Source organism: Nomascus leucogenys, chromosome 9, assembly GCF_006542625.1.
Source record: "Nomascus leucogenys isolate Asia chromosome 9, Asia_NLE_v1, whole genome shotgun sequence".
Lineage (NCBI taxonomy): Eukaryota > Metazoa > Chordata > Mammalia > Primates > Hylobatidae > Nomascus > Nomascus leucogenys.
The window spans coordinates 4,255,998-4,267,737 of record NC_044389.1 but is presented as its reverse complement, the minus strand read 5'-3'; the positions used below and the strand labels follow the sequence as shown (position 1 = coordinate 4,267,737).

Genomic DNA, 11,740 nt, shown 5'->3' with positions numbered 1-11,740 from the left:
TAAAAGTCAAAGGTACAGACTTTCTGTCCCAGTCTCCTTCAATGTATATCAGTTGTGGGATTTTTAGTGAGGATTGCTGGTCCCTGAAAAAAAAATCCAAACTTTTACCAGATTTCATTCATTTTTGCCTTTTCACTTAGTTTGTTCTATGAGCATAACTGACATATGCTTTAAAATTGTTGATAATAACTATGTAAGAAATTATAGGATAAAATTATTCGGTGTAGACAACTACAATGAGTTGATCAACCTAACAATGTGTTGATCTGTAAGGGTTGAAAGCTTGGTAATTTTAGTATGCCAGTAATGCACAGTACAGCATACTTAACAATAAGAACATCAAATATTCATTGATTGCCATACTATATGCTAGGCATTGTAAGTGTTTATATATATGAACTCATTCAATACTTGCAATACTTTGAAATAAGACTGCCTGTGTTCAAGTTCTGGCTTTACTACCTACTGTTCACCCTGTACTTTTGGTGTCTTCAACTATACCAATGAGGATAGTAATAGCATCTATCCCATAGGATTTAATGAGAGAATCATATTTAAAGCTGTTTGTATAATGGCTGGGTCAGAAATGTGAGCACAGAAATATGTGAGCTATTACTATCTTCTAAGCTCTATTATAAGATATTATATTTGGATAAAATGAGACCAAGTTTTAAATAAGCATCTGAACTTCCAAACATAAATGGGGTTGGACTTCAAAGTTGTCATTTTGGGAGATCATACATTAATTTCAGTGGTATCTTCATTTTTCAATAAACATTTTTCTACATCGTGATTAAATTTACAGCTAAGGGGAATGCTCATGTAGAAGAAAACAACTATATTTCATAGTTACATCTTTTTAATTTTTTAAACTAAAAATGTACTGCTTTGCTTGATCAACTGTATTATTTATCAAACTTGACTCTGACCAAGTTTTTTTTTCTTTTTCTTTTTAATTTGTAAGCTATTTTCAAAGGTATACCAGAATTAGAGAGCAGGTTGTTATTTAAAATGTGAACTTTATGTAAATGTGTTCTGTATTTGCTGATTGCAAATGGTCCTTAAAGTCTACTTGGTGGTAGGCTTTTGTTGGCAATTAATTTGTTTTTAAGTATTTCTGAGATTTTAGTTTGAAATACTAAAAGCTGTCATAGTCTTTTATTTCCTGGTTTAAATTTCTTATATTTACTTATAACTAAACCTTTTATATTTTTGTTTAGTTTTTATTTGACACATATTAAACTGCTTCTACTGTACAGGGAAATAAGTTTTATTTTTATAAGAATGTTTAATAGCCATTAGGTGTTTAGTTCTTTTTATCAGAGGATATTATACTATTCTCAGTTATCTTTGCAGTTTTCGTACTAGCAAAGGAGTTGGTTACTCTGCTCATTTTGTTGGCAACTGTTTAATAGTCACATCACTGAAGTCCAAAGGAAAAGGTTTTCAGCATTGTGTGAAATATGATTTTCAACCACGCAAGGTAGGTAAAAGTAAATATTTTTATAACTCACCTGTTATGACAGAATTCTTAACTCTCCTTTTATGAGCTCTATAGTATTCTCTTTCACTGGTTTTCCTATGCTTTTAATGGTTTTCTCTTATCCTTGTCTGCATTTCCTTTTTACTTTTATGTCCAATTTTTGTCTTCTATAAGAGCAGTGTTTTAATCTCTTGTGGTGTATTTCTCTTACACTGTCTCATTATCTCAGTCTGATCTGTTCTATGGCATTCTTTCGATAGATACTTATTATTTACTGAGTATTGGATACCATTGTAGGCACTAGGGATTTATAAATATTTACCTTTTTTTAAAAAAAGTTAAATGTTAAACCCCCAGATTAAGCAATGCACAGATACGTTTTTTTTGTGGGAGATTCACCTAATCCTAGTAGTTCTGAATCTTGTTTCCTAAGATTGAAGATTTTGTTAATTTCTGATGCTTTAATAATGCTGGCTTCAAGGAGAGGAATGTTGCTGTACTGTTAGTTTTGGCTCATGAAATGTGTCTTAATATCCCAAATAATAGCAGAGACAACGCCAAAACACATTTTAAAAACTGCTCTAAAGAGAAAATGCAGAGAACTGTGCAACTGTATGATTAGAATTATAAGAGATCATTCCTTCATAATCAGGGGGCATTTTCTAGAGAGATTTTCCTGCCTGAGTACCAGACTCCATCTTTGTGTCAGAATAACAAACCATCTGAAAATCCAGATGAAAGAAAACAAGGACAGAGTGCATAGGAGTTCCCATCACACATGTTTGAGGCTTTGTTCCCCTTCCAGGTTCAGGGTTCTTTCTTGGGTATATGACAGTGGGATTGTCAACGTTTTTTAGGGCACACTGCCTCCTCCTAACAGAAATATTGCCTTACCCTTTGTGATTAATGGTACAATCATAACAGATATGATGAACCCAAATGTGGTGAGGGGGAGGTCTTTATTTCTTTTTCATATCTTTCTTGTTTGTTTTCTTGTTGCTTATGATCTGATGCGTGTCTTCCCATATACAGAAAAATATATTATTTTGGGTGGTATTTTCAAATGTGTTTAGATTTTACATGATTCTAATGAAAATATTCGCTTTATATTTAATGTCAGTTATTGTCATTTCTATTAAAGAATATCAATTTAACAGTAATTCATTAACATATACTTAGAAAATGGTTTAAAAAGCAATGATTCTGAATAAATATATTCATTCAGTATAATGGTATATTCTTTCTTTTTTAATACAAATTGATTATTTTAATACCAATCACATTGCCTTTGCTCTGGAAATTCTGTTTTATTAGAATTAAGGTGAGACCAAGATAGTTTGTTAAAAGTGCCAAATTATTTTGAATTTCAGTGGAATAGATTAGAAGTACAGTTGTTGGTATTATAATTTTTCATGTTAGGATTGTGTGTTTTTAACAAATATTCTAGCTAACTTTTCTCATCAGACAATTTTAGGAAACGGTGGTTTAAAGAATATACAGACAAACAGAGTGAAGTTATAACCAAATGAAATTGTCATTAACCAATAAAAAGCACTTTAACCCTTTTGTTCTCACTTTTTCTATTTTGTGTCTTCTTCACTGTTCACTTGTGGAAAACACATTCTCCTTTGTAAAGCTCTCAATATGCAGTGATTCTAAGGGGTCTAGTTAGGAGCAGGGCCAGAGAATGATGTGGATTTTAAAAAGTCTTCTGTGAAGATTCTCATAAACCTTGAAAAGTCATAAATATTTGCTTTTACTGTGTTTCATTATTCAAAATAAATTCATTCTCTTATTTATTCCGTTCTTTAATTTTCCATAGATGCCCTAGCTAAGTTGTTGTTATCCTTCCTAATAAGAGATTTACTGGCCTTTCAAAAAGAAATCTTTACATTAAAACTTTTGCTTTCCCAGCTGCACCACTTAACCAGCTGTTAGAACTTGTGAAAATGGATATAAACCATTAGCATGTTACTTAATGGTAATATGTGCTCTAGACATATTAGCTACTATTGATATCATGCTGTACTTTTTAATCTTCAATTTATTTTCATATCTTCAATTTATAATACATATCTTGTGGATTCTTAATATGGATCTTTTTATTCCTTATTACTGGTTGTGTCCTTCTTTTATAAATTTCCTTTTGAGTCTCAAACTAAATGCAGACTTCACTATATATACATAATATCACTATGCACACATAGTTTCCAAGTTTATTTTTATTTTCTTTAGTCAAAGCATATTAGATCAAAAGTTAGGCTTTTTTTTTTTTTAACCATTGAAAAAGTCATTTGTGTCTGTTATCTGTAGAGTACAGTTTGGTGTACCAAGGAAAGAGAAAAGTTACTTTTCTTGTAAATAAGTGCTATGGTCTTTACTGAGATCAGCTCATTAATCAGTGCATTTGTTTATTCATTCATTTAATTTTATCATGTATTATTGTTACAACCAAAAGCAAACCTTGATAAACTCCAAATCTGATTAATTTTTCTGTATTAATTATCTTAAGTTAATGGTACCCGTACCCATCTAAGTGAAAACTGGAAGCCATCTTAGACTCCCCTTTTATATGTTAACACTTCCTATCAGTTCTGTTAGTTAATTCCCATCCTCATTTTAAAATTATTAGTGCCTTTGTCTTAGTTCCGTGGCTTATGGTGTCTTACCTAAACCTTTGCAGTGGTTTTTCAATTTTATCTTTTTATCCACACTTGCCTACCTATCTCACCTCCACATTGCTGCCAGTTATTTTCTCAGATCGTTTAACTTTCCTGCTCAAAATTATTTAGTTATACCACATTATGCAAAAAGCAAAGGCCCAAAGGCCTGTTTACAATCTGGTCTTTGCCTGTTTTTGTTTTTGTTTTTGTGTTTTTCCTGCTAAACCTACACACTGAGGAAAGTTTTGTCAAGCATCTGTGCTATATCGTATTAAGATTCTGCCTGGAATGTTTTTTTAACCCCTGTCTGCTGAACAGTTCCTTTTCATACTTCAAGCTTAGTCTTACAGTTCATTTTATTCTTTTAGTGAATACTTTTATGATAGTCTTTCTTCTCTATTTGTCTTTCCTTCCCAGTTACTTATAGTATTTACTTTTATTACTCCCAAATCTGTATTTTAAATACTCTCTATTCTCATAACTGTTTCTCTAGTGAAACTTCCTTGAGTGTGTATATGTTGTCTGTCTTTATATACCCATGATCCAAGGTTGGGAGAGGGTACTTGGCATAAAGTAGGCTCAGTACACTTTTTGAATGAATGAATGCCTCTGAAAGGTAAATAATAATCAATTTTAGCATAAACGAACCTCATCATGGGACATAGTAGATAAAAACAAAATAGCAGTTTAGTTAATGGTATGTTATTTATGGGTGCCAAATACATTGGGAACTTTTCTTCATAGTTTTCATACATTATCTATTTATAATATTCACAAGGAATCCACAAAGTAGGCATTATTATTCCCCTTTTTCAGAGATGAAAATAGGTTCAGAGATACTAAGTAATTTGCCAAAAGCCATAGAGCTAGTAACTTGGGAATCCAATTCATGTCTTTATGAAGTAAAATTCTTCCTGCTCAGTACATTATCTGGAGTAGTAAGAACTCGGTAAGTATTGTTTGAATGAGTACTTTTTTTATAGTAAGTACACCAATAAGTATAATAATACATCTAGTATTTATCTTAAAACTGTCTTTGGGCAGGAAATCTTTGCCTATATATAGGCATTTATTTGTGTCTCTTCTCTTTAGAAATGCAAAGTTTTTACACATTTTACTCCACAATATAAAGTTTGTGTCTTCTGTGTTATTTAGATAGCATTCTGGTTGAATATTTTCAAATTCAGTGAAGGTAATATATGCAAACTTTAATTCTTATACTTGTAAAATTCTATAAGATTTTCCTTAAATTTATTCGACACTCTTTTTTACGGTTTTTTCTTGATAATTTTGTAATATTTAGAAACAATTGTTAAATGAATACATTAAAGATTTTCTGTTCTGATTTTAATCGGGGTTAACATATATGTTGGTTTCAAATCAAGTGAAAGACTTAGTTTCCCGTAAATTAATGATTACCTGGAATGAAAAAACTTAAAAAAGGATGTGCGTTTTAGATAGTTAAATGTCTTGACCTGACCTCGCTTTTATAGAAGCACACTGTTGTTTTGTATTACGGACTTTTTTGAGTTTTTTAACACAGTTTTTTTTTTTTCTTTTTCTTTTTTTTTTTGAGACAAAGTCTTGCCCTGTCACCCAGGCTGGAGTGCAGTGGTGCAATCTTGGCTAGCTGCAACCTCTGCCTCCCAGGTTCAAGTGATTCTTGTGCCTCAACCTCCCTAGTAGCTGAGATTACAGGCACATGCCACCACGCCTGGCTAATTTTTGTATTTTTAGTAGAGACGGGGTTTTACCATGTTGGCCAGGCTGGTCTTGAACTTCTGACGTCAGTTGATCTGCCCACCTTGGCCTCCCAAAGTGCTGGGATTACAGGTATGAGCCACCGTGCCCAATCTATTTTTATTTGCTAAGTTGAAATGAACAAAATTGAATTTTGCTCAAAGTATTTTAGATACCTTGAAATAACTAATATTTTAGTGATTAAGGATTATTATAACTTTTTATTTCTGAAAATATATATGAAATAATCGAATAGTGCATTTAAATAATCTGTAGAACAAAGTTTGTAGTTTATATTTTGGTGGGAGGGAGAAACCAGTTAATTTTCCCCCCTTAACTTCAGAAAGCATACTTGTTCAAATGTTTACAAATCATTTGTATTTTTCTATACTTTAGAAAAAAATATTTCTATATTCTCAATTTTAGGCTATTAACTCTCAGGAGACTAAAGGTTATTTCAGAAATCAAACCATCCATATTAAAAGAGATACTTAAAATGCTTTTTGATACCAGTAACTATAAAATGGGCACTTAATATGAACTCATTCATTTATTCTTAATAAATATTCCCACATTAAGTTATTAAATATATAATTATCACTGGATTTACTAAATCTAAATTGTGAAATTGAAGCTACCTAAATCTTATTTATAAATGCTAAAATGTTGTTTCTTTGACAGATCTTTCCTGACCATGCAATCCAAAGTAGAATCCTTGTTTGTTCTTTTTCAGTTTATACTGTTCTTTTTCTCTTCACTGTAATCACCATGATTTATAATTCTACATTTGTTTAATTGTGTCATATATATTTCGCTTACTAGCTCGTAAATTCTAGAGAACTGGTCAGTCTTGGGTATCTGCAGTGCCTGGCACAATGTAAATTTTAAATGAATGAACACAAATAAATTGTATTTCCACAATTTCGAATCTTGGTATAGTGGAAGGAACGTCACACTGGAGATCAAGGGGTTGTAGTTCTTGTCTTCTCCAGGAATATTCTTTATGTGCAACTTCTATCATCTGTGAAATGAGAAATGGGAGGAGGAGCTTGATGAAGTGCTATTAGATGATCCTTAATAGTCCTGTCAGCATATTCTTGTAGGGTTTTATGAACGTTGTAATTGCATTTTAGACTGTAACAACCAAACATTACATATTGATATATTTAATTTTTTTATTTAAGTGGTACATGATCAGCATTGTCCACATTTACAATCGATGGAGGAACAGTGAAATTCGGTGTTATGTTAATGGACAACTGGTATCTTATGGTGATATGGCTTGGCATGTTAACACAAATGATGTAAGTCTTTATTTTTCTGTCTGTGTTTTAATTTGAGAGTATGATCTATCATTACAATAAGAATTGAATAATAAAATAGTTTGGTAGAAACTTAAAACTTTGAAAGTTTATTCTTTTTATTAAATGAATCTTTCATTGTTAAATTTAGTATAAGAAAATTTCTAAAAGACATAATTAGTGATAAAAAACAAACATTTAGCCAAAGTTTTAAGTTTTTTGGATCAAAAACCATGAATCCTGTGTTCTGTCTTTTCCAGCATCAAGCACTAAAAAATGTGGTTTACCCCTCATTTAGATATGGAAAGAAGACCTTAAACAGAAGTATAACAGATAGTCACTATTATTAATTACATAGTGATAAATGCTATGGAGAAAATAAATTGAGGATACAGAAAGTAGGTATAGGGAAGGGAGAAGCCAGATGGTCCAGAGATGATTTTAGTAGGAAGAGTTGAACGAGCAAGGTATGTGGGAAACTTCTTCTATTCAGTGGGAACAGTGAGTGCAAATGCTTTGAGGCAGAATAGGAAAGTTCAAGGAAAAGGCAATTTGTCTGGAGCAGAGGGAGGAAGAGGCAAAATAATATTAAGAGATGAGGTTAGGCAGAAATCATTTTGGCCTTCATAAGCAAACAAGTCCTGGGTTTTCACATCTTACTCAGCTTAAAAATCCTTGGAAGGTTTTCAGCAGACAAGTGATGTGTGCTTCTATTTTAAAACCATCAGTCTGCCTGCAGTATTGAGAATATTTTGAAGGGAAATTACAGAAGCAGGAAGATCACTTAAATCGCTTATTGCAATAAAACAAAGAGACTATATTAGTTTCTACCAGTATGTTAGCAGTGGAAGAAGTAACACAGTTGGATTCTAGGTAGAGAATAACTAGAATTAAAACCTCAAGGGTCCTTATGGTTTCTCTACTTTGGGCTTTCCATTGTCTACATTCCGGCCTGTCAGAGCCAAAATGAAAGGTTTGTTTTAATGCTGAAAGTACCTCTAAGCTCAATAATATACAACCCTTCAAGCATACCTGGTTTTATAAGAACTTACCTCTTAAACACAATTCATTTCTCAGTTTTGTTTGCATCTCTCTAGGCTTTCATCTCCCAAAGGGCAGGGATTTGCTTATCCTGTCTTGTATTCTTTTAACTAGCACTGTGCATATGGTCCACAGTTTGTCCCCTAGATCGGGGCTGGGCAGACTACACCCTATGAGCCAAATCTGACCCTCCCCCTGTTTCTGGTTTTGTGTAAGCTGGGGGCTAAGAATCTTGGCTTTTAATTTTTAAAGATTTTTTTTTTCTTTTTTAAGAGACACAAACAAAATCAAAGAAGAATGGGACAGAAACCAGGTGTGGCAGGCAAAGTTTAAAATATCTTCTGTCTGTCCCTTTATAGAAAAAGTTGCTTTTCTCTGCCGTAGAAACTCATAGTTGAGCCACAACCAATAAATATTTAATAGAATGTTGTTTTCAGAATTAGAATGCACAGATGAAATTCTGCTTTTTATCTTCTCTCCAGAGGAGATCTCTCCACAGTCTTTTTATTATAGAGTGGAAGAAACCCCAGTGGTCTTCTTGACTCATTAAATGATAAGAGAGTATCTTGGAAAGAAAAGACTTAGTTTTTTGGTTACTTGTTAATAGTGCCCTAAGAAGTGGAGAATTCTAGATAATAACACATATATACATACTTGATGCAGTTAAAGTTCCTATACTTCTAATTAAAGATTGCATATTTAATGACGACAATTTTTTTTTGCTTTTGTACCTCATTCACATTGTTTTTTGTTACTTTATTGAAGTACCAAAAGTACTTCTTACATATATAATTTTTGCTTATTCGTTCTAAGGTGTGAAATAGCCTGTTGGGATAGGAGAAAGGAACTGAGCCATGACTGCCTTCCCTGGTTTGGGTGGGCTGGGTGTAAGAAGTAGAGGCCGGAAAGATCAAGGTTTTGGCTTCTTCAGTGTTGAATTCCTTATGTGGAGAGCACTGTACCATCAGCTTTAAGCAGCAGATCTTAGTCTTCTTGTTTATTTGATTCTGTGTAATTCCTACTCATATATGGGAAGGGATTGATTTTCTTTGTGTCTTTTACTTAATATGGAGGAATAGAGGAATAGATTCGTAATTTCAAAAATAAAGTAGAATAAAAAAAATTAGACCCTATGTGTTCATGATTAAATTTTGGAATAGTCATTCCCTTGATTCAGATCAATCTCTCTATATATGGATCGTTGTACATCATTACAGTTTTAAATTAGTTTAACTTTTGTAAATAAATAATTATAAGCTCTTTTGCCTTTAACTATAATATTTGAAAAGTGGTAAGTCTGAAGATTTAATAGGTGGCTATTGTTTGTTTGCTTATATGTAAGTGTGAAACATGTAACTGATCATTTTTCCCAAAAAACTTGACTGGCATTTATTATTAAAATAGTAAAGTCTTAATTGATGCTTTCTTCTATTATTATTGTTATATTTTAAAATATTCATGATAATGAAAGCCGATTTAAGGATTTAAACCTTTTTGTCATTAAAAATAATGCATTTTTTTATGACTTTTAAAAATAGAGCTATGACAAGTGCTTTCTTGGATCATCAGAAACTGCTGATGCAAATAGGGTATTCTGTGGTCAACTTGGTGCCGTGTATGTGTTCAGTGAAGCACTCAACCCAGCACAGATATTTGCAATTCATCAGTTAGGACCTGGATATAAGGTAGTAATAACTGTAATTTTATAAATTCTATGGAGAGTTTTAGATGTAAAATGTGGTGTAATATAATTTTTAGTGAAAATCTTTCTTTAATACGGTTTAAGAGTCATTTCTATTTTTTGAAATGTAGTCAATGTTTATTATGTGTTTATTTTTGGTTCAAAGATGCTTTTTTCTCAACTGTTTTTATAAACTTTTTTATTCTTCAGAATATTTTCTAATATTGATGGCATGCCTTTTGTTAACAATTCTGAAATAATAAATCTTATAAAACTGTTTTGCTTAATGTAGTATTTAAAATACAAAAATTTGAAATATACATATTACATAATGAACATAATAAAGAATTTGTTAATATTACTGGTAACTTGGAAAGAAGAGTTAAAGATTTAGAAGGAAACTAAGATAATATATTTCATGGGCCTGAAATTATTCAATTATAGCTTATATTTTTGCTTTAATTGCACTAAGTGAGGAAGTAGGTACAGTAGTGAGTATATTAATTTAGCAAAACTAATTAATGTAATTTATCATATTCTTATTGTTTTTTAAACTTTAAAAACAAAGACTCTAGGTAAGATAGAGCATGCACATATATGAGTTAGTTTTAAATGTGTAGTACATCTGCCTAGGGGAGTATATTAGGGTTCTATTTAAATCACATTTGGAATTGTGAAGTCTCAAACTACTTGGAGCTGAAAGAGAATTACACATTATAGTCAAAGTGTTTATAATTCTGAAGGAGTACTTGTCTTGTATGGAAGTGTGGTTTTTTATTGAACTCAAATAATTAATGTGAAGATTGTGTTATGGAAAGGAGTAGTAAATATTAAAAAATATTCCCTCTTTGGCGTTTGTATTTTTGCATTAGTATTTCTCTTTTTATGTCATATATATATATATACAGAGAGAGAGAGAGAGGAAAGTTTGAATTTACCCATATTAAAAGATCTTTTTGTTCTCAGTGACTTGAATAACCATAATAATATTGAAGAATAATAATGCTATTATTTTTATGTCAAGGTAACAATACTTGCTATCATATATTTTCCATATCATTTTTGCTTTTGTCTTACTAGCTCTAGAAATGAATTTGTGCTTGTACAGTTACTTTTTCTTTCATGGGTCTTTTTGTTGGGTTTGCATCCTGGTTCTGCCATTGTTGATCTTGCATAGGAATATTTTTGTAATTCACATTTTTTATTAATATGCTGCATGCTTTTCTTTCCTAGTTCTTTGAGTTGTTTCATAAAATACTTGCAGTGTCTTTTTAAGCTCTAATAGAATGATATTAAATAGAGTGACAAGTAAATATATGAAATATAAAAAGGTAGAATATCAAGAAAATACAAATCCAATATGATTGCTAATGTTAAATTTCAGAATTGATGGGAGCTTCCTGGCAACATCAAGGAAAAGGGCTGAATATAAGAATTTTGTAATTCTTCTATTCACAAAGAAGCAAACTTTGTCCTGAACAGCTTTGCAAACTCTGTAATTTGTAGTATTCTTTTCACATGTCTTCCTTGTCATTCTTTTTAACAGCAGTGATAATGAGCAGTAACCCTGTCATCATGTGTACACAGCTCATGTGACATAGTGTATCCTTAGTATCCTAACACACAGTAGAGTACCTAAAGTCAGAACTTTTAAGAGATATACCTGTCAATTTGGGCATTACATCAGGGAGTATTTTATTAAGTTTTGAAAGTTCTCAGCTCACTGCACCCATTGTTGTTAGTGGGGGTTGATGAGAAATCCAAGCGTAAATGCATTTTCTCAATTTGTAAATATTATAAGTACAATTGCTACCATGACAGACATCAGCAA

General features: G+C 31.7%; 1 protein-coding gene across 2 annotated transcripts in view; it reads left to right on the top strand.

Moving 5' to 3' along the window:
- NBEA (neurobeachin) overlaps positions 1-11,740 on the top strand; it is a 723,704-nt gene that overhangs the window by 113,766 nt on the left and 598,198 nt on the right. For both annotated transcript variants that reach the window (XM_030818536.1, XM_030818535.1), the window contains exons 6-8: positions 1,357-1,483; positions 7,071-7,190; positions 9,767-9,913. In XM_030818536.1, the coding sequence (XP_030674396.1) occupies positions 1,357-1,483; positions 7,071-7,190; positions 9,767-9,913 (394 nt within the window). The remainder of the gene's footprint in view (positions 1-1,356; positions 1,484-7,070; positions 7,191-9,766; positions 9,914-11,740) is intronic.